This window comes from Cavia porcellus, unplaced genomic scaffold, assembly GCF_034190915.1.
Source record: "Cavia porcellus strain 051 isolate PalLab524CR breed Dunkin Hartley unplaced genomic scaffold, mCavPor4.1 scaffold_27, whole genome shotgun sequence".
In the NCBI taxonomy this organism is placed as follows: Eukaryota; Metazoa; Chordata; class Mammalia; order Rodentia; family Caviidae; genus Cavia; species Cavia porcellus.
The window spans coordinates 32,774,377-32,798,237 of NW_026947510.1; the positions used below are offsets into that span (position 1 = coordinate 32,774,377).

Genomic DNA, 23,861 nt, shown 5'->3' on the forward strand with positions numbered 1-23,861 from the left:
AGACAGGGTTTCACTATGCAGTTCAAGCTGGACTTGAAGCCACTTTGTAGTCCAGGCTGGCCTAGAACTTGCAGCATTCCTCCTGCCTCACCCTCCTCAGTGCTGAGACTACATTTATACACCACTATATCCAGATGAGGGTGCATTTTAAATCTATACCACTGGGCTAGGGATATAGCTCAGCAGAACAAGCACCTGCCTGGCAGATGTGAGGTTATGAGTACCAATAAATAAGTAAGTAAATAAATAAATAAATCTACACCATAAAAATATTTAAATCTTAAATGTCCCCCAAACCTCAGGCGTTGAAACCTTGGTCCCCATTGATTGAGTGTTGAGAGTAGAGCTTTTAGAAGGTAATTAGATCATAACATTACTAACTTCATCAGTGGACTAATTTGTAATTTGGTGGCATTATTTGGAAGTGATAGAAACTTAGGTGGTAGAACATAGTTGATAGGAGTGGATCATGGTGATGTGTCCACTTTTCCTTCCCAATCTGTCTCTCCATTTCCAATTTTTTTGTTAGAGGGTTACCTAGAACTGAACCCAGGGCCTTGCACTTGCAGGCAGGTGCTGTGTCACTGAGCTACATCCTCAGACCCTGCCTCTCCCCTTTTCTCTCACTTCTGGCCACTATGAGGTGAGGAACTTCACTCCCCCATTCCATCACCATGATGTATGGTCTCATCACAGGCCCAGGAATAATGGAGCCAGCAGAACATGGGCTGAAACCTCTGAAACATGAGCCAAGCTTTTTTTTTCCTTTCAGTTGTTTTTCTTAGGTATTTTTTCAAGAGAAAAAGAAAACTGACACAAGTATGTACTGTACAACCCTGTAAAACTTTATATATTATAACATTTTAGATGGTGGGATCCAATCTATAGTGACAGAAAGTAGATGAGGAATTTCCTATCTTAAAGGAAGTACTTGGAGAGAGAGAAGAAGAAATTACAAAAAGTCATGAGAAACCTTTTGCAGGTAATTGATATATTCACTATCTTGATTATGATGATAGTTTCATAGACATATACACATATCAAAACTTATCAAATTTTACTCTTTAAAGCTGGACATGGCACCACTGAAAGGTCCTTTCCTCTGCGCGCCCAGCATAAGCAGAGAGAGCCAAAAGACCCACCTCTGCCTGATGGGCACCTGCACCAGAAGGCCTTTTCTTCCATTCACCCAGTATGGGCTGAAGGAGACAGATAGATTCACTTCTGCCTGCTGTGCACTGCCACCAAAAGGGCATGTCCTGCAGGTGGCCAGCACGGGCAGAGAGAACCAGCAGATCTCCCTTCACCTTCAGAAAGCTGCCACCAGAAGGCTCCTTCCTGCAGGCAGCAAGCAGGAGTAGGGACACACAGCCAGGTAAGCCCTGTGCATCCATAGGCCACCACTGGAGACCCTTGGTTCCCTCAGGTAGCCATCACCCACTAGCAGAATCAGACAACACACCCCTCTGTGTCTGCCAGCATTGTAGGAGTCCCAGTGTAGACACACAGGCTGAGAGAAGAAGCCCCACCCCCTGATCTTCAGCAAAGCCCCAGTGTAGCTACATAAGCCTGGAGAAGCCCACTCCATGCCCTGCTATCTCCTTGTAACTCTGGAATTAGAGGAACCCAGGTGCTATTCCATCCCCCTAAACTGCCTAGAGGCATCCAATGTGGGAAGTGCTGGGGCCCCACAACCAGCTTGTTGGGAGGAACTCAGGAGAATGTGAAAATGAAGGAGCAAAAGGCAAACTCAGACCTCTAGCCCACACACAATAAATCTGGAGATACAATCATGGAAAAAAAATGAAAGTCACACACCTGAAATCTCTGAGAGGATAGCAACTGAAGTAAGGAAACAACTTCATGAGATTGTAAAAGCAGTCAAATCAGAAATAATGTCTCAGGTAAAAGAAGAAATCACAAACATACTGAAAGAATTGTTCAACAGGTCTAAAGAAGACACTGACCAAAAAAGAGAAGCATAGGAAAATGATGGAAAGCTTGAATGAATGTAGAAAGGAATTACAATGCATGAAACAGATTCAAAGAAAGATCCAGGACATTAAAAATTCAATTGAAAGCTGGTTAAACAATTTGAAAGAGATTGAAGATAGACTCAAACCTTGAAGATAGGCTTGCAGCTAGTGACTGTGAAAGGAAAGATCTCTTTAAAATAACATGGAATCAGGAAATAACTCAATGGCTGAAAGATGGTGCAAAGAAGCATAAATTAAGAGTGACAGGCGTAGGTGAAGAAGCAGGAGTCAACACAAATGAAATTAAATGGATATTCACAGAAGTAATAAAAGAAAATTTCCCAAACATGGGAAATGGATCTGGCATGTAGATAAGTGAGGCATATAGGATTCCAACTAGCCATAACCAAAGTAAATCTACACCCAGACATATAATAAGATCCCAGAAATTCAGAACAAGAACAGACTATAAAAGCTGTTAGAGAAAAGAGACAGGTCACCTAGAGGGAAACCAATCAAAATCACTGCAGACTTATCAACACAAACTATCAAGTCAGGAAGAGTTTGGAGTGAAGTGTTTCAGACCCTGAAAGAAAACAACTTCCAACCCAGATTGATCTACCCAAAAAAACTATCTTTTGAAATTGATGGAAAAATAAGATACTTTCATGATAAAGAACAACTGAAGGAATTTATGAGTACCAAACCAACCCTGCATAGTGCTAAACAATATTCTAGAGAGAGATAAAGATGACCATGATTTCAGGAATAGCAGCAGAGGAGGATCGCCAAACAAGACAGGCAATTGAATGAAGGGAGAAAGGGGAGGAACAACAACAGGAGGACAGCAGGGCAGAGACAAACCAATGTGTACTGGTTGTAACCATTAATGTAGATGGCCTCAGGTCAGCAATAAAAAGAAACACAAGGAGAGTGGATCCATTTAACTGGAAAGAAAACCCATAGACTGAAAATCAAAGGAGAGAAACCAATTGTTCCATGGACAGGAGACCAAAAAAGCAAGAGTAATTTGCCCATCAATCGCAGAATGGATAAGAAAGGTATGGTATTTTCATGCAGTGGAAAGCTACCCAGCTATAAAGTACAGTAATTTCAAGGCTTCTATAGGTCAATGGATGCAACTAGAAATCATTTTTATGGCCAAAAAAAATTCGAACTCATATGTATGAACCCTAGCATAAGAAACAGAAGGAGTTGATGGGATCCAAAAAGCAAAATAGTTAAGAGCAAAGGGGAGGAAACACCTGGAAGGGAAAGGTGGAAACTACTGCCAATTTCTTATTGTCTTATCTTGAACTCTTGCATCGTTTACACAATTTTGTTAGGTTTGGCTTTGTTCTTGGTTTTGTTAGATTTTATGCTGTCAGATGGTGGGGGCAGCTATTTTGAATATAATGGGATATTTTATGGTAATCATGGTTTCATATTATATTGCTTTGAAGTCTTATAATGCTTTCATTCATTGATTTGACTGATTTTATTCTGTTTTGTTTGATTTTATTGTGTGATGGTATGAATAGCTATTTTGAAGAAAACAAGACATTACGGCAGCATTGCTGACTTCCTATCATCTTGTTTTGAGGTCCTACCATGCATTTGTTCTTCAGTTTTGATTGGTTCTATCCTGTTGTTTTTATTTGATTTTATTATGTGATGGTATAGACAAATATTTTGAGGAAAATGAGATATTATAGTAGCCATTGTTCATTTCCTGTTATTTGGTTTTGAAGTCCTGTAATGCTTTCAATCTCTTGAGTGGTTTTATACTATTTTGTTATGTTTGATATTATTGTGTGTGAAGGTATGCTCAACTATTTCAAAGAAAAGAGACATTATGGTAGCTACTGTTGATGTCTGATTGTCTTGTTGTGAAGTGCTATGTTGCCTGCATTGCTCTGATTTGTTTTGTTCTGTTCTCTTTTGTTTTATTCTTTTTAAAATTTAAAAAAAAAAGCTGGAAATGTAGCTCAGTACAGTATATAACTTGTATAAGGCCCTGTGTTCAATACCCAGCACCACAAAACAAGTTACTGTTTAAATATGTTTTATTCATTGTATATCAATTGTACCTCAATAAAACTATTGTCAAAAGTGGGAGTGGTTAAGAAATTGTCACTATAATCCAGGTGAATGATGGTGATTTAAACTAAAGTTAAAAGATGGGCAAAAGTCATGAGAATTAAAATATACTTTGGTAGTACAGACAAAATATTTGCTTATGTATTGAGGAAAAAAACAATCAATAAACTCTTTGGTTTGGAACTTAAACAATAGAATAGATGCTGCAGACATTTCCTGAGGTGGGAAAGACTTAGGAATAGGAACAGGTGGGTAATATTTATCCCAGCATTGTTTGGGACAGACAGGAATTGAGGGCAACCCAGGTGCCCATTATAAGGAGTTTGGATAGATCAAATGAGTATGCAGCAGGTAAAAGGCTGAAACCATGCACGGAGAGCAGCATAGCTAGATCTCAAAAGCATAATGGTAGTGAAAAAAGTAAAACACTAAAATATAATTAAATATGACATAAATAAGAAAACGACATATTTCACAATAATGTAAGAATGCTCAAGGATTCTGGAAGGCTTCAAAGGATATTTCCTTGGAGGACAGGAGACTGGAAGTGAGCATATAAGAAAAAGGTAAGTAGCACCTGAGAGACCCATATATGAGCTAATAAAGATACAGACTACAAACTGAGGAGTTTGATTAATCACTGTACTTAATGCCCAAAGAATTATTTTTTTAAAGTGCATTAAAATAAAAAGTAAAATGTACAATAGCCTTGTATCATTTTTACAGCAATACAAGGATTGTATTATCTTAGTTCCTTTTCCTATTGAGCCCTCAGATGTGTTTTAGTTGTAGCCTCTACAGAGCTTGCCCCCCCCCTTTCTCTCTCTCTCTGTCTCTCTCTGTCTCTCTCTGTCCCTGTCCCTGTCCCTGTCTCTCTGGATTTCCTTCATTTGTTACTGTGTAGTAACTTCAATATATGTATTTTACACTGGTTTTCCTGGTAAGTTTATTGTATAATATTCAGCAAAGGGATCAGTTGTGGAATTTAAGCACTAATAGAAAATGTTTAATTTCCAGCTTTAACAAACTTTATTTCACTAGACAAGGTAAAAGCATTGCATCCTAATCAACCTTAGCCCCTAACCCTAATGAATACATCTAAGGAATCAATGAATGCTTAGGAAATGAATTGCAGTTTCCACTGCAGCATCCTTAAGCAAGACAAAGCTGTGAAGAACCACTCCCAGTACTGGTAATAGGTAAGAAATCCTTCAAGAGGACTCAACTGCACAAAGGAGAGCTGCACACATCCTGCCGGTTCAGATGACAATTCAAAGGCCTTTTGCACGCCTTTGCTTTTCTTAATAATAATGAATTCATGCATCCTAATAAGCAGACAAACCATGATCTAAGTGGAAACACTGATACTATATCCCTAACACAGTGGGTCTCACTACCTTCACATCCAGCTTTGTTGTGTTTTTTTGTCTTTTTTATCGGTAGCGGGGATCGAACTCACAACCACACTTGTAAGGCAGGCGCTTATGCCACTGAGCTAAATCCCCAGCCCCCACATGCAGTTTTTAGGGTTACCTCTGCCCAGAACCAGCCTTTCTAGATTACAGAGGATGTAAGCCTATTTCCACTGCTTCCTGCTATCATGTTGATAGCAGTTAACTGGCCACTGGAGGCCTATGGAGTCCACAATCAATGCTTATACAGGTGACTTAGAATTAGGACACAGGGGCTGGAGATTTAGCTCACTGGCATAAGCACCTGCCTTGCAAAGCAGGCGGTCATGAGTTCGATCCCCAGTACCGATAAAAAAGTTTAAAAAAAAAAAAAAAAAGAATTAGGACACAGTGTTGTTCTTGCCTTTAGCCTCTCTAATTTATGGGCTACAATAAATAATTAGAATAAGTATTTTTAAATCTTTATTTTTTTATTAATCTATATATTTATTTGATATTCACTGAATGTAAGCACTATCTCAAATGTTTAAGATGCAGTGTTAGAAAATACAGTGCACGTTCTTTAAAAAATGTGAAGGATGAAGGCAAACTTGGACAATTCAATGTCACCAACAAGGCAGAATCAGGGCGTACTTCATTATCGTTTCTTGTATCTTTAAATAGCACCTTCTCTAATAGTGTCATACTCTACAAGGTGAAATAATAAATTTTCTCATTTTGAGGCCTCAACCACATAAACTGCTCCTGTAAAATTTCCTCTATGAAAATGCCTCATCAGATTAACTATCATGAAATTAATATGCCAATAACACATTGACTGCATAAAAAAAGATACATTCACACATTGGTTTATTCAACCACATGTATGCATATTCAGAAAAACCAGATTCAGTCAAGTGTAATCTTTCGGTAAGTGTGAAGAGCCAAAAAGCAGAAAGTACCCTGTCCTCACCTACTTTTCACAATGTGTATTCTCCCAGTATATTGTTAAGAGTGAAACTTTGGGGCTAGGGATTTAGCTCAGCGGCATAAGTACCTTCCTTGTAAGTGTGCGGTCGAGAGTTCAATCCCTGGTACCGGAAAAAAAAAAATTTTTTTTTTTAAAAAAAGAGTGAAACTTCATCTACAAAGGGCTACTGTAGATAAATGTGTATGAGTAGGAACACTTAGCCTGTTAATCCATTAACACATAAAATCTCCCTGCATGCATTATATTCATATATGTGTTATACACAATAGTATACCAGCAATAGTACATATTTACATATTTCTTCAGATTAACTCATAATATAACATAGAAAGACATATTTTTACATTTTTATTTGTCTTATTGGTTTTTATTTTTAATTAGTACATAGTAATTGCAGACATTTATGAGGTTCAGTGTGGTATTCAACACTTGCACAAAGTTGTAATGATCAAATAAGGTGATTAGCACTTCCATTTCTTCAAACATAAGGGAGCACTCAAAGTCCTCCTTCCAGCAGTTTTGAAGTCCATAATAAATTATTGTTAACTACAGTCACCCTATTGTGATACAAAATACTAGAAATTACTCCTCAAATCTGTTAAGTAACTTGTATTACCCTCTCCATTTCCTAGCCTCTGGTAACCACTATTCTATTCTCTGCTTATATGAGATCAACTGGTTTTTAGCTTACATACCGGAGTAAGAACATAAAGGGTTTGTCTTGCTATGTCTGGATTAACAGAATGTCCTCTAGCTCATCAATGTTACTACAAATAACAAGATTTCATTCATTTTTATAGCTCAGTAATTTTCTTCTGTGTATATAGACCACATTTTCTTTATCCATTAATCTGCTGATGAAGGAAAAAGTGTAAGTTTGACAGAGACGAAAGTAGCGATAAGGCAGCCAGCACAAGTTGCTAGAGTAAACACCTAAAAGCAAACTTTTATGTATTTCATAAATTTATCTAAATCTGGGATGTAAACTATTCACGTAATGCTGAAATAATCTCAAAGATAATCCATCAGTGAAGCCTCAGTTCCTAGGAAACAGCATTAGTCTTCTATACAATGCCCTATCTTAGTCAGTTTTGCATTCACTAAATACATACTTATGCCTGGCCCAACATATCCCAGTGGCCACTTCCTTCTTTTTAAAGATATATGATAGATCTGAGACTCAGGGCAGAGCGGCATTCCATCAAAGTCTGGCCTTCTTACAGATCCACTGTAAGAGAACTTCGCAGCTAGAGCCGTGGAGACCCTCTTTGCTGATAGCACCACACCTCTGTACGAGGCTGTTAGAAGAAATCCTATAAGAAATCAGAAAAGTCAGTCGCTTCTGGCAATATGAAAGGAAAGGAATTGAAAAGTACAAAGGGATAAAAATTGAACAAATTCTCTCTTTTTATGCAGTCCCTCAGCTCCCAAAACAGAAAAATAAAAATTGTTTCTTAGCCTCTCTTGAAAATATCATTTAATTTTTGCCCTTTCCTTCCTTGCGGCCTTTTCTCCTCTCCTTTTCAACCTTTCATTTCCAGTCTGTCTGCTACCTTTCATCTATTTCCCAAACTCCCCAACTTTTTCTTTCTTTTTTCTTCTTCTTTCTTTTTCTCCCCACTCCTCTGAAGCCCTTTACCTTGAAAAGTTTAGAGGTGATCCATCTTCCCACCTCCAACTAGAATTTTTCCTCAAACCAATCCAGTGAAAGTCCTGATTGATTAAATTTTGGAGCAGGCTCTAAAGGAGAGATTAAAAAGGTTAAAGGGGAGAAATATGCAGGAAACCACAGACTTTTGGTTGCACAATTATTCCTTACACTTTCCCTTATGACCACAGTTGAGGACTGAATATTTTTGATGCCTTAAAATTCATATGTTAAGCCAGGTGTCATGGTGCATGCCTGTAATCCTAGCACTTGGGAGGCTGAGACAGGAGTATTGTTCCAAGTTCGAGGTCAGCCTGGACTACAAAATGAGCTCAAGGCCAGCTTAAATGACATAGCAAGACCCTGTCTCAAAAAGACAAAAACAAAAACATTCGTACGTTAAGCCATACTCTCCAATGTAATTGTGTCTGAAGGTAGCACCTTCGGGAATAATTAAGTTTGCGTGAGGCACTGAGGTGCCAACCCTCACGATGGAATTTGTGTCCCCAAAATAGGAACAGCCCCGAGCTCTCTCCCCAAGTGAGAAAAGAATGAAAGGGTAGCCTTTTGAGCTGGAAAACAACCTTGTTTAGGAACCAAATCTGCTAGTACCTTCAACTTGGATCTCACAGCCTCCAGATCTATGAGAAACATGGCTCTTGACTAGGCCACCCACTGTGTGGTATTTTATTATAGCAGCCTGACCTAGATCAGGCACCCAGTCCAAATAACTAATTCCTCCTTTAATTTCTAATTCTATAGATCTACTGATTGCAAAGAGCAGCTTCCTAGAATTGACCTTTATGTCCATAATTACATTCTTGTAATGTGACAGATAAGATAATGTTACATCTCTGTCTTCCATTGCAGCTTCCTTCTTACTTAGACTGAACATGTGATAGATATTCAAAGAAAAAAGACAAACATTATTCCAAAAGCAGCCATCTTTCTTATCATTACTGAATACACAAATTATGATTATGCCTATAGCAATATACTTCTAGGCTCCCTATGAAACTCTCACTTTTCAAGTTCTCATCAACCTTGCATATGAAAGAAAAAAACAGTTGTTAAGGGAACCAGCCTAAGAAAAAGTTACACTAACAACATCACCTATATGTGCCATGGTACCCAGTAGAACAGAGTTAAAAAGTGCCTTATTTACAATCAAAGGCAGATGCTTATACCCTAAGGGAATTGCTTCTGTAAGAGAAATAAGATAAAATAAATCCAAGAAGATTAATTTTGCTTAAGATCTGGGGTTAGTATAATGAATAATTGCACTTTCAATATTTTCTAATGACAGCTCAATAAACTGAATTTGAATTTAAACAGTTGAGTGACTTATTTAGGCGAAAAATAGTCATTTTTATCCAGAAACCAATAAAGCAATAAAATTTCAACTCTTTATATGCATTTTGATACCATCAGATGTCCCGCCTTGTTGTCATTTTTATTGTATTCCTAAAAGATGATTGTTGAAGAACTAGAATTCATGGGTTCGGCTCTTAACTATCCCCCTTTACCTAACTGAACCTTTTATCAGCAAGAGAGGCCTAAAATATTCTTGCACTCACGGTAAAGATGCTGCAGGAGGTAAACAAGTCTTCTGTGTGATTTTCTATTTTCTCTTTACTGCTTTTCAATTCTAAAACTATAAAATCCACTCTATGCATACAGTGTACTGCATGACCTAGACTTGACAACTATTTGCACCCTAAGTTCCAGCCCCTTGAACCTTCCTCCTGTTCCTTTACTGTGCCAAGTATATTGTTGTTTTAGGGTCCTTGCACAGCTTTCCCCTAATTCCTATCTCCTAGAGTTTCACATGACTGTCATTCAGGCTCATCTCAAATATTTCCTCCCACGTAGGAGCTTCCAGGCTGGGGATTTAGCTCAGTGGTATAAGCGCCAGGCTGGCAAGTGTGAGGTCATGAGTTTGATCCCCGGTACTAAAAAAAAAAAAAAAAAAAAAAAAAGACTAAGGCTATAGATTATCAAGTAGGGCCTTCCTTAGTTGACCCATCTAAAGCAATACCCACATTCACTATCAGTGTGTGGTTTCATTTCCTTTAAAGCATACACCACCATACTTATTTCTTAACTTTTTTGTTATCTGCCTCTTCTGACTAATCAATGTAAGCACTATAATGCTTACAATAATCCAACACCTGAAGTTATGAAACTATGCTCAGTAAATATTCAAAGAACAAAAGGCTACAGAGTCAGGTATTATGTTGCAGGAGACTAAAGCATTCTTTAACACAAATTCTGCCCGTTTTCCCCCCTATGGAGTACTAAATTGTTCATGCTGGGAGCAGGGGGTAGTCTGAAGACAATAAAAGGGCAAGAGAAATGAAACCAACTTGCTTTAAAAATTATTTAAATTGGGGTGAGGTGAATGTTTACTAATTTTTCCATCTGGTTTTTCAGAAGTCCATTTCTTTGTCTTGTCATTTCAAATGAGGAGTGGCAAATTATAAAGCATAGAAGTGAATAAAGATGTGCTCAAAAACTTCAATTAGTATCTGAAGAGCTGGGTTTAAATTACAACCACTTATAAAACTTAATCCCTGTGCTCACCAACTCTTCTGAGACCCACAGAATTCTAAACTACGTCCTCAAATAGAGCATGCATATGGGTGTGGGGCTATGTGTCAGTGAGTGTGAGTGTCTGAAGAAATACAACATAAAAGTATAAAAAAAAGGTGTTAACCCAGATTCTTGTCCCCCAAAGTGGGTGTAAAACACAGCAATTACGTGTTGTGTCACTTTGGGTTTGTAATGTTTGCTTGTGTTTCTAAAAGAAAAATCACAAAAACTAAAAATGACAAATGAGGTAAAAACAGAATCCAAAAAATTAAAACATACACATTTTTCTTTCCTTTTCCTTTTTTTAGTTTTTATAATCCTACACACAATTTTGTACATAGTGTTTTCAAATTGAAATTAAAATATTATTGATATGCAAATATACTCCCTAAACTTTCAAAGCTAACATGCTTTATGAAGTATATTTTTTCAACATGTATCAAGGAAAAGCAATACTACACAAAAATACTACACAAACTAGTTGTTTCTTTGATTAGCCAGCTCAATTTTGGTGAATATATAACACAAATGATCCCAAGAAAAGTAATTCATATGAATAAGCTCATGGCTCATTTTGTTTAAGAATATGAAAACATTTAAGCAGCAATAGGATGATACAAACTATATAAATAATTTCTAAAAGTAAAATAGTTGGAAAATTTTAAATTACCTGGAATAATTTCGTACTAGGGGAAAAAAAGGAATGAAATAATGTTACATGCTAAAAGAAGAACATAAAATACAGAGTGCTGAAAACCCCAGAAAGGCAGAATAAGTATTTTTTTAAGTTTGCCCCATATTTTTAAGTAATATCACTAACGTGTAAGTTAAGCAGCTGCTATATCACGGCTTTCTGTGGCGATGTGCTGCCTGACATCCTGCTTCTCCCTGTTGGTATCTGCAATGCTGAGCCAGTGTCTCTAATCCGTTACTCACTTCTGCTATTGACTTCAGTCAGCTCAGGTCCTTGGTAGCAGTTATATTGGAATGAAACTAGCAGTTGATGCAACAAGGTCCAGAAAGCCAGGCTATTATCAGAGGCTATAAAACACAGGTTTCACATCTACTGCACAGAGCCCAGTGCATTCTGCCACAGAGCAAGGGTGTGCAGAAAGGGTAAGTCACAGAAAGGGACTCACTTGGAGCTTAGATTCTACCTAGAATTTCAGAGGAATAAGTGTTATTTTGACAAAAACAAGAATCTAGATGCTTGAATCTTATCTTAATATAGGAAGTTATGAAATATAAGGTCTTGGGGCTGGGGATTTAGCTCAGCAGCATAAGCACCTGCCTTGCAAGCAGGCGGTCGTGAGTTCGATCCCTGGTACCGATAAAAAAAAGAAAGAAAGAAATATAAGGTCTATATGTTCTTAACTGCTTTAGGGTAACTGCCTCTCTGGATTTCCCCCAAGAGTTAATAGTTAAATTCTTAATAAATAGATCTGTAATCTGCTTTTTCTCAAAAAAAAAAAAAAAGAAAGAAAACCACAAAATCAAGTGTAAAAGTCAGCATGAAATTAGCACTAAAAATCAAACTGAGATTTCTTATTTTCACTGTATATGTCCATTCTAATTGAATCTGATTGATTCTTGTACCAGAATGTCAGTTTCTCGTATTTCCTTGAGATGTGCAAGACCGGGACTGGGGATTTAACTCAGCGGCATAAATGCCTGCCTTGCAAGCACGGGGTCGTGAGTTCAACCCCCAGTACCGATTAAAAAAAAAAAAAAAAAAGACCAACAGAGATGTTCAAGACTAACAGCGACTTCTCAGAAAGAGACTTCTGGGTACACAAGAAGGTTTTGAGAAATCGGTAGGAAGAGAAGACCTACTATCTCTGCCACCTGAGCTCTGCATGTGTTTAAGCACACAATCTCTCCTACCTCTTCTCTCCCCTCCTTCTTTACTTTCCTCCTTTTATCTCAAATTTCTGAACATTGTTCCCAGTCTAGAACTTACTAAATTCCAATGAATGAAAGGCAAACATTAAAAAGAAAGCATTTAATTAGGCAGGCATGGTGACACAAGCCTGTAATCCCAGCAGTCTGGTAGGCGGAGGCAGGAGGATCACCAGTTAGAACCCAGCCTGGACAACTTCACAATTTAGAAAGACTCTAATGTAATATAATATATCTAATAATATAATATAATAATACATAAAAAGATCTAGGGATATAGCTCACTGTGAAGGTCCTGGGTTAAATCCCAGTGCCAAAAAAATGTACATTGCTCTGTGTGTGTGTGTGTGTGTGTGTGTGTGTGTGTGTGTGTGTGTTGTTTGCCTTTAATGTTTGGTACCTGGATTTAACCCAGGGCCTTTACACTGATCTATATCTCCAACCCTTTTTTAAAAATTGTAGGTGCCAGGAGTTTAGCTTAGTGGCACAAGCATCTGCCTGTCAAGTGTGAGGTCACTGAGTTTAATCCCCAGTACCAAAAATAAAGTTACATAACATAAAATTGGAGACAGTGTCTTGTGACTCCAGACTGGGTTCAATCTACTAGTTCTCTGGCCTCAGCCTCCCAGAATCCTGGAATTACTGGTGGGTACCACCATGGCTGGCTAAAAGCCTACATTTTCTAAATGCTTTTATTTACCATTTCCTGATTGTCCATAAGCATAAGGAGTTGTGCGTCACTGGCTGTGCAGAATTCCAAACTAGAATTCCAGTCCTTTTTCTCCACTGAGAAATAATAACAATGGTTCTTATATCTCATCCAGAAGTCTGGGCAGCTAGAACAGCTGGCACAAGCAGAGTCACCGGGGCCTAGAATGGAAGAGGAAGATGATTCAGATCTCCACCTTTCACCTTAAGGTTTGAAGAAATGCATAACAATTCATGGCCTCCAACTCCATAAGCACTAAAGCATACTCCATGAAGCAAAGAGCAAAGACACAGGGGGAAAATGCTGTACAATTTGCCTGAGAGCAGTGAGAAAAGAACATTGTTCATGCTAAAAATTCTTCACGTACATTGCTACATACACACCTCATAGAATAGTGTGCACCTGCCTGACACACCTCCACATGCTGTCTGCACATCTCAGCACAGCCACTGTGGCTGCACGGTGCACACTGCTTTAGTCAGGCAGGGTCATTCCACACACCTCATGTCCATATGACACACCACAATGGTGAGAAAAGGAAAGAAAGCAGAAAGGACAAATGACCAGACTAAAAGGTTTATTATCCCAGATGTAATTACCTGGAGCACTGGAAATTGGACAGCATACTTATACCTCAGCAAAGATTATTTACTTTAGTATTTATTTACAAAATTCTGACAGAAGAATATCAGATGTTAAAGTGAAAAGTGCCAGAATTCTCTTCACTCCAGCCATTTAAACACGTACGATCCCCAGTCTGCTAAAATGATTGCATGGTAGCTCTATCAAAAGGAAAGGGGATGAGATTCTGAGAAAATTCCTAACCAGATTTTCTGAAACACATAATCTCCCCATAAGGCCAATTCTCCAACTGAGCACATGTGTAGAGAGACTGCATGTCTAGTCTCAGTTTGGGGATTTGAAAGTGGGAAGCAGTCCTTTCTCTTATAATGATTAGGTAACTTCTGTGGAAAGACCTGACTAGCTACTTAAGTCAGCACTTTACAAATTTATGTTTTTCTTCCATACAATCGTGACGCTTTCCATCTCCTGCATCAGAAACCCCTAACATCCTTAAGAGTTTCTTTCTGTCAAACGTAGGACTTGAGTATGAGGTAGAGATCCTTAGAATCCTAGGAATTAATTCTATACAAGCTGTACCAGCAATTTCTGTATAAGCAATCACCCCCCATAACATGAGCTAAGTGAGGACTCTAGATTATGAAACAATAATCTGAGAGCTCCTGATCACTACATTTAAGTACCTGGAAGAACTAAACCTAGAAAAGTTAATTTTAGAAGATATGAAAGCTCTTACGTGGCAAAAAAAAAAAAATTCAGAATGCTAAATTAATTATGCAACATCTATTATGTGGAAGGACAGACACCATTAATGTTATAATTTAATTACCTTGATAAATGTCATAGTAGGAAAAGGTTTATGGCACCATATAAAATTTACAAGCAATATACAAAACTATAGGTATATTATGATCAGAATTTTTCTGTCTTGTTTTAAAAAGCAAAATTATGGGAGTGATTTTTAAGAGGACTGATTGTAATTATGTTAAAAAATAAATATGTTAAATAAATATGTTAGTCAAATGGGGAGGTCATGTTAAGAAAATAGTTGTGTACAGGCAGTAACTTATTTTGCTGAAATTATTTTTTCATCTTTCAAATTTTCTGTGGTGTGGTATTGTTTTATAATTTAAAAAGGGTAAAATGAAAGATTAATTTTGGTTTAAATCAGAACTCACCTTTGCACAGAATCCACTGGTACAGCAGCAAACTTATAAGAAGTACATTCAAAAGTCCCAGAACTATTGCCACAATATAGAAAAGAGAACACCTAGAAAAAAATGCTGTAAAAACAGAATCCAAAGTAAAATCTTAAGTCTGAGGAAAGGCCAAAAGAAAAGATAAGAATAGAAGGGTATCTGGGATCCTTCAAGTACCTTGACCTAGAAGGAACTTGAGACAAGAGGTCATAAAGATTCCTCTCCTTGTTGTCAGGGACTTGACCTAAAGACCTAGGTACCCGCCAGCAATATCTCAAGGAAAATGTTATATTCATCATGTTAAAGAAAACTTTTTCCACCGGGTATGGTGGCCCACGTGTGTAATCCCAGCTCTCAAGAGGCTGAGGCTGGAGGATCATTGCAAATTCACAACCAGCTACAAAGTGAGCACATGGCCAGCCTGAACTGCATAACAAGACCCTGTATCAAAAAGACAAAAAAAGAAAGCAGAAAGAAAGAAGGAAAACTCTTTCCACTTAAATTGTGGTGTATATGTTTTCATACTTTTGTGGTAAGAATATAAACTGATGCAACTTCTTCAGAATTCAGGCAACAATTTGACACTATTTACCAAAACTACAAAGGCATTCACACTTTAGCCCAGCAATTTCTCTTTGAGACATTTTCCCTGTTGATACTTACCAATGTGCAAAATGTCTTTACAGCTATTCACCATCAACCAAAGAACAAATTCACTTTGATACAACCATGAAGTAAATATGCTACTTCTAACAAAGAAATGCACTTTTTTTTTTCTTATATGGACTGATTTTCAAAATATATAAGTAAGGATAAGACATGTTCCTCAGAACAGGGTGTAGCAATATCTCTACAAGTATACCTAAGAATCTGTTAATGTTGTTTATCTCTGGGGACAGGAAATGATCAGGGTTTTTTCCTGACAAAGTTTTACTGTTACCTATTAGAAAAATCATTGATGTTTTTCTCATTTCATAGTCAGAAAAATAAAGATGTCTACAATTTAAGTAACTGGTCTGAGTCACTTCTAAACATGGAGATAAAAACCCTCACAACAAAGTTCTTGCTTTATTTCAAGAGCAGTAAAGGATAATGGTACTGCCCTTACCTGGCATTAGATGAGCTTCTAGAAGTTAATGACTGACACAGATTTACCCAAGATCTGAGACCTGAGATCATATCCCATTCCATAACCAAATTTCTATAGTCCAGCGCAGGACTTCAAACTGAACCCAAAGTAATTCTCCCAGTAATCTTCAATTTTTCTGTACCCACTTCCCCAAACTTACTCCATGCTCTTCATTCATCACTGACCTGTACTCACCTGCAGTTCTCACGTTCACTCACGTTAACTCACCATTTTGCTGTGGTCTGTAGTTATCCTGGGCCTGGAATGCAGTGGGGAAATTTAAGGTGAAATAAATGTCACTGGCACTTCGCTCCATCTATTTGTATTCTTTTACACTCTGCGGTAAGAGTTAGGGTACAGACATGTGGCAGTGAGGAGACAACCCAGTCTCTCAACTGGTAGCAGGAAACTTGACAAAAGCAGAAGTAATTTTTCAGGAAATGAATCAAGTTCTGGGGCTGCCTATAGAAACTGATATTCAAATTTGTTTAAAAATTGGTTTGCTCAGCCACAGTTCCTAGATACTCATGAAATATATCTTAAATTGATTGTCAATCTTACTTAATCCTATTAAGCAAGAAGAAACGATGGTTCTCAAATCCCACAATTATGTTGATTAGGATTAAAATGAAAGAGTCTCTAGCATTTATCTCAGATTTTTTTCTCTGCTTTTTTTCCTTCTAAGAAAATAGATGTACAGAAAATGGAACTGATTTCACCATTCTTTTGAGCAGTGATAAATGACAGAGAAATAAACCATTGGCCATGTGTACCTATACTCATAAGAGAGATGGACCACTGTTCAGTTGTATTTTGTAAAAATGACATACTCTCGTCCCTCTCCAAAACATTTTTCCAACTGTACATTAATGTTTACTCTTTTTTTTTTTTTTAATTTTTATTTAAGGAGAAAAGAAAAGAAAGAAAAAAAAAACAGTGAAGGGGTACAAGTTATACAGGTTTACAGAATAAAAAAATGCGCAGTAGGAAATCACTAGTTAATGGATTACATATTGCCATCTTAGAAATAATTGTTCAAGTCACAAAATTAAAGCTTGTAGAGTGGACATTCCAACAATGATACTGCAAACAGTTCTGTTCAATGATCCAATAAAACTCTGTGATATCATTTTCTATCTTATACTTTTAAATATACATGCAGTTATATAGTTTAGAGCACTTTCTTTTCCTCTCTTTTGTACAGTGACTATTACACATTTTGGGTTTCATTGCTCCCACAGTTCTTGTTGCTTTTTTGGAAGAGAGTAAAACCAAATGTGACATAACAGAACAGAATCGGTCAAGTCAAAAGGGTGGACATAATAGATAATATAAAAAACATAATACAAGGTGATCAACAATGGTTACCATAATGCCTCCTGCTATTTCTAATAGAATTGCCTATATCATTAGTTGTAATACAATTGAACAAAACCGTAAAGAATAAAACCGACAAAACCAAAACATTGGAGATATTGTAGGTCTTCGAAAGTAGATAAAAGTCAACGAGAATGGGCGTTATAATGAATCTCATTATCTTCTCAGCTGATGCCTAAACTTTCAAACCTGATACTATCCAGCAAAACAGAATATAGGAACCTCAGTCAAAAACAAGATGGTGAGAGTAATACAGGGCTTCAAATCGAGATAATAGAAAGTCAAAGTGGGTTACTATATTATATCCTGCTATATTTTTCCCTGTAATTAAATGGATAAAAATAAAAAAGTAAATAATGGAGTGGAGATTGAGAAAAAAAGAGGGCATAACAGCGAAACAGGGCAGATCAAAACATAACCATTTAAGCAGAATAGTGTTTCACCACCAGCTAATCCTGACCCAAAAATGGTTACCATATTGACTCCCTCCCTGAAGTCCTTGAGTACAACTTCATATACTGTAGCATTAAGTATATCAAAACAATGTAAATCCATTTAAGAGAATGACAGCATTATAGAGTATTTAGAATCGACTAACAGAAAATGAACAATGGTCTCTGTATAATCTCCTTGTCTTTAAAAGGTTTTTTCTTATACTATCGTACATAACAAAATCCAATAAGATACAACCTGTTTAGACCATTGGAGACAGAAGAACAAAAGCTAGATGAGACTTCAAAACAAGATGGTACTAAATCAGCATTACCTATTAAGATGTCATTTTCTCCAAAAAAAGCTGTTCCTATCATCCAATCTTCTCTGTCTCATTTCTGTTGAGCTCTTTTTCTGTCAGTAGCTGTCAGTTTGTCTTCTTCGTTTTGTTCTCTGCTCTATTCGTTGTGGCCTCCCCGCCCCTATTTCTGGGTTCTTTGTATTTTTCTTTTTTTAGAATATCCTGCAATACTTTCTGTAGGGTTGAATTGGTGGTTGCAAATTCCCCCAGTTCCTCTTTATCTTGGAAGCACCTCGTTTTTCCATCAATTTCCAGGGACAGTTGTGCAGGATATCTCAATCTTGGCTGTAGATTACTATCTTTCAAAGCTTGAATTATTTCTCCCCATGCTCTTCGTGATTTGATGGTTTGTGAAGAGAAATCTGCTGTAATTTTGATGGGTCTTCCCTTGTAAGTGATCTGTTTCTTGTCTCTTACAGCTTTTAATATTCTGTTCTTGTATTGAATTTCTGGAATTTTTATTATTATATGTCTGGGTGTTTCTCTGTTAGGGTTGTAGGTAGCTGGGGTCCTGTATGCCTCATACATTTGAGTATCTTTACCTTTTGCTAAATTAGGAAAATTCTCCTGGATTATTTCTGTGAGTAGCTTTTGTAGTTCACTTGTTTGTGTCCCTACTTCTTCTTTTATGTTCTTAATCCTTAAGTTATGGCTCCTCTTATCATCTTCTTGTCTTTGTATTATTGCTGTGTGTTTCTTTGTTATTTTTAAGAAGTTTTTCATTTCATTCTCCCATGTTTCAAGTCTGCCCTCCAATTCAGATAGTCTGTCCTTAGTTTCTTTCAAGCTGTTATGCCAGTCTTGGGTAGACTTCTTGATTTCTTGATAGTCCCTTTGCACCTGCTTCACATACTCCATGCTTTCTCTGTTTTCTCCATCAAGCAATTCTCCCCTCTTTTTCTGTTCTTCCACTCCACCATCTGCTTTTTCCTGGGTGGTGCTTAGCATTTCTCTAACTATTCTGCATACTTCTAGCTTCAGGTCATTGATAACTTCATTCCTGAATTGGTCTATGAGGCTCTCTAAATGGCGCTTAATGTATATTGGTACAGTGTCCACTATTGCCTGATTCTCAGGATTGGGGGTCGAGGAGCCTTTTTTGTTGCTTCCCTTCCCCATATTTTCTGTTCCTTATGAAATGTAATCTTACACAGGAGGCCCGGCTTCCCTGCCTGTCAGCTACAGCTTGATCGAATTGCGCTGGCTAGTTGTTCCAGCTCACTGCTGCGCCCCAGGGAGTTGCGGAGGAGGCAGCCTACGCGGAAGTCGGTCGCTCCTCCGGGCCACCGTCAGGCTCTGGGATCTGGGCTAGGCCAGCCTAGGGGGTCCGCGAGCAGCGTCCCTCCAGCCAGGCACCTTTCACCAATCCCGTCCGAGAGGGAACCGTGCGGCTGCAGTTGCCGCCGCGCCCTGCTCTTACAGGACTGCCCGCGCCCAGAAAATCCTCCGCTGGAGTCAGACTGCGGTAGGGAGTCAGTTCCTCGCTCACCTCGCCTCCAGTCAGCCTTCCTTCCTGTCCGTCGCGTTTCCGACTCCGTTCCCGAGCTCGGCGGTCGCGTCTCTCCTTGCTGAGCCGCTGTGGAGGTAGCCGGCCGCCGCGCGGCAGGAAATCCAAACCGCGGTTTCCAATGGCGCGGAGTCGAGCCTCCACACCGAGATTTTTCTGTTCCTATTTTAGCGCCAGGACTGTATTCCAAGTTGGATTCTCTCAGCCCAGTTTGTTCCTGAGTCAGCAGAGCATATCTCTACTGGTTCGTATCTCCTTAGTCCGCATCATTCCTGGCCTCTGAGCCGAGCCTTTAGAGAGCGTTCAGTAGTTGCTGTTGTCTGTCCGCCATGTTCTCCAGAGTCTAATGTTTACTCTTAACACTGCCTGAAATTCCATTAATTTTGCTTCATTCTTTCTGCTACTTGCCACAATTATTATTCAAAGAACCAAGAATATATTGCATGAAAATGTTAAGACCTTTTCCTCTTAGTTCAAATAAATACCATGGTAATGGGGGAAATTTTCACTTTACATTTAAAGACATACATACACAGACTGAAGGGAGATGAAGAGATATTCCATGATATACACTATGCTTACATCCAAAGAATGCATTTTAAGTCAAAAACTATCTCTGGGGGGAAAAAAGTCATCTATCATGACAAAAGGGTCAATTCAACAGAAAAACATAACAATTATAAGTACATATGCGCCCAACATATCAGCATATGAACAAATATTAAAAGGTTGGGGATATATTGTTAGAGTCCTTGCCTAGACTTTCCTGGACTCAAACACCAATACTGCAAAATAAAATTAAATAAATGTGGACACAGCAGGAGAGAAACTGACAGCAGTACTATAGTGATAGAAGACTTTAATATTTTTCAGTAATAAAAAGTTCATCCAGACAGAAAATTATTAAGTCAACAACTGACTTGAATACAACACTCCAAATAAACCTAACAGATACATAAAGAGCTTTCCACTCTTTCTCCAGCACAGATCATATTTAGGTCACCAAAAAACCCTTCTTAGAACATTCTAAATTACCAAATGAATCCATGTAACTTTTCTAGCCATGGTGAAATGAAACTAAAAATTAAGAACAGTAACTAAATGAAAGATCCACTTTTTTTTTTTTTTTTTTTTTTTGGTCATTTTGAGACAGGGTCTCGCTATGCAGTTCAGGCTGGCCTTGAGCTCACTTTGTAGTCCAGGCTGGTCTTGAACTCTCAAGGATTCTCCTGCCTCAACCTCCTGAGTTCTGGGATTACAGGCATGAGCCATCACACCCGGCCTGAAAAATCCACATTTAGACAGCACTTTTTTTTCTTTTAGGCAATGTCAGAATATTCTTGAAAACCTCTGGGTCAAAAAAGGAAATCAAAAGGGAATTTCAACAATATTTCCAGGCAAAGGTGGATGTGGTGGTACGTGCCTTCAATCCTAAAAATTACGAGGCTGAGACAGGAAGATGATCAGTTCAGCCCAACCTGACTGCATAGAAAGACTTCATTTTTGATTTGTTTGTTTTGTTTTGTTTGGTGCCAGGGATCAAACTCAAAACCTCGAGTTTGCCAGCAGGCATTCATACTCCTGAGCTAAACCTAGCCTAGTAAGACTCTGTTTCAAAAACAAAATCAAACCAAAAAACTTTGAACAAATGAGAACAATAAAAAAAACTTATGTGATATATCAAAAGCAGTACTGAGAAGGAAATTTGTAGCAGTAAACATGTTTATTTTTAAAAACAAAAGATTTGAAATTGTTATACTAAGATGCTGAAAAATTAAAATAATTGATTAAAAGGTAATTAGCAAGATAGTTAAAAGGATAGTTATTAGCAGTATTGTCATTCTGTACTGAGCTCATTACCCTAGTAACCAAGCACCAACCACATAGTTATAAATAAATTAACTGACCATGTCATTAATGCTGTTCTATACGTGTCATCTCCCCCACCAAGTAATCTGTGTGCTATGTCAACCTTTGTTCCCCCTTGTAAGAGACAAATGATCTTGTGTCAACCATTGTTCCCTTTATGAGAGACAAATGTTCGTGGAATTGGCAGACCAAGGGCTATGAATTGGCTAAGCACCCACTGTGAAATGCCTCTTACCTCAAGAAAAGGGGAAAAAAGTCCCACCTTATTTCTGTTTCTCATTACTATGTACTTAATGATCAGTGAGCTAATCATAAATGAACTATAAAAATCAGTCAAAACTCTAACTCAGTTGCACAGCTTTGCAAATTCCATCTGCAGTGTATCACTGGGGCCAGGTAAAATAAAAGTGCTTCTTTTAAAAAAGATGTCTTGCCCCATTTATCATCGCGGGGATCTTGCCCTGTTTTTCATCATGGGGCCTTGTTTTTGGGGGTGGGTTACAACATTTGGGGGCTCTCCAGGATTACACGGGGATGCCTCTCCACATTTTTTTTCACCAATCGATCGCCTTGAACCATCTGTAAGTATTTGGGTCTTTTGTTCTTTGTAATTTGAGTGCACACATTTGAAGTTGCAGAGGAGCTTAGCTGGCTCCTTCTGCACCAGAGCAGGACACCCTCTGGGAAAGGGCTTGTAACCCATTTGTGATTTGGGATTTTTTATCCATTTGGTTTTGTGTTTGGTATATTTTTACTGTGGAGCCATTTGTTCATTTGAATCTGTTACCTCAGTACTAACATTCAGATTTCTTTTTTTCTCTTAAGCTACTGTTGCAGGTTCCATGTGGCTTACTGGACTTAAGGGTCATAATAAAAATTTATTTCCCTGAAATAAATTATTTTATTTATTTCCCTGAAATAAATAAAATTTATTTCCCTGAACCACAGACAGAAAAACCTTTGTTTGTGTCTTTGATGTTGGTCTTGTCTTTTGTGGCACCTTGTTTAATGTTTTAGTCCTCAACTGATTATGTACAACCTTGGCATGCCTTTAAAAGTATTTTTCTTTCTGGTTAAAATGCATATATATATATATATATGCATATATATATTTACATATATATATGTTTATGGTTTTTAAAATCATATTGACTTTACCAAGTAAAGCCAAGTCATACTGTTATTGAGCCAATTTGAAAAGTTACAGTTTTTAAAGTGTAACATTTTAAGGTGGTAAAAAGACATAAAATGATTTAATATATTTCAGACTACTAAGAAAGTCATTTCAAGGATTTTGTTAAAAGTTTTAATGTAGTCTAAAAAGCTAAAGAAAAGGTAACTGACTGGTAATAAGTAAAAAATAGAAAAACAAGTGTGTTCAGAATTTGACAGAATTGGATCAGTAAACCTTTACTGCAAAATGTTTCCATTAAAATAAGATTGTATTCTAAAAAGGGGGAGAATCAGTCTTCTCCATTCATCACCCCACTTGAGACGACTGCCAGCGGATTTTGCAGGTTTTGTTTACAGTAGAAGGGAAAGAAAACATTCATGCTGCGGGATAAAAAGCAGTGTGCATTCCAAATGGCAAATAAATACATGAAAAAATGCTCATCATCATTGGTCATTAGAGAAATGCAAATTAAAACCACACTGAGATACCATCTCACTCCTGAAAGAATGGCCAGGATCAAGAAAACCGACAACAAATGCTGGAGAGGCTGTGGGGAAAAAGGAACTCTCCTGCACTGCTGGTGGGAGTGTAGACTGGTACAGCCTTTGTGGAGATCTGTCTGGAGATTTCTCAAAAAGTTGGGACTGGAAATCCCATTTATTCCAGCTATTCCACTTCTAGGCATATTCCCAGAAGAACTGAAAGCATCATACCACAGTGATATATGTGCACCTATGTTTATAGCAGCACAATTTGTAATCGCCAGATCTTGGAAACAACCCAAGTGCCCATCAACTGAGGAATGGATAAAAAAGTTGTGGTATTTCTATACAATGGAGTATTATTCAGCTATAAAGAAGGATCACATTGAGATATTTATCAATAAATGGGCACAGCTTGAGACCATACTCATAAGTGAAATAAA

At 37.8% G+C, this 23,861-nt stretch overlaps 1 protein-coding gene across 9 annotated transcripts in view; it reads right to left on the minus strand.

Annotated features, from left to right (window-relative positions):
• Positions 1 to 6,793: 6,793 nt before the first annotated feature.
• Positions 6,794 to 23,861, minus strand: part of Klrg1 (killer cell lectin like receptor G1) — a 40,966-nt gene continuing 23,898 nt past the window's right edge. For 3 of the 9 annotated variants that reach the window (XM_023565278.2, XM_023565280.2, XM_063238143.1), the window contains 5 exons: positions 16,412 to 16,475; positions 15,067 to 15,171; positions 13,298 to 13,467; positions 8,098 to 8,198; positions 6,794 to 7,771 (listed from right to left, as the gene is read on the minus strand). In XM_023565278.2, the coding sequence (XP_023421046.1) occupies positions 7,660 to 7,771; positions 8,098 to 8,198; positions 13,298 to 13,417 (333 nt within the window). In that variant the 5' untranslated portion in view covers positions 13,418 to 13,467; positions 15,067 to 15,171; positions 16,412 to 16,475 and the 3' untranslated portion in view covers positions 6,794 to 7,659. Of the gene's footprint in view, positions 7,772 to 8,097; positions 8,199 to 13,297; positions 13,468 to 15,066; positions 15,172 to 16,401; positions 16,692 to 23,861 lie in introns of those variants that run through there. The other 6 variants (XM_063238144.1, XM_063238145.1, XM_063238146.1 and 3 more) reach the window with 4 other exon arrangements.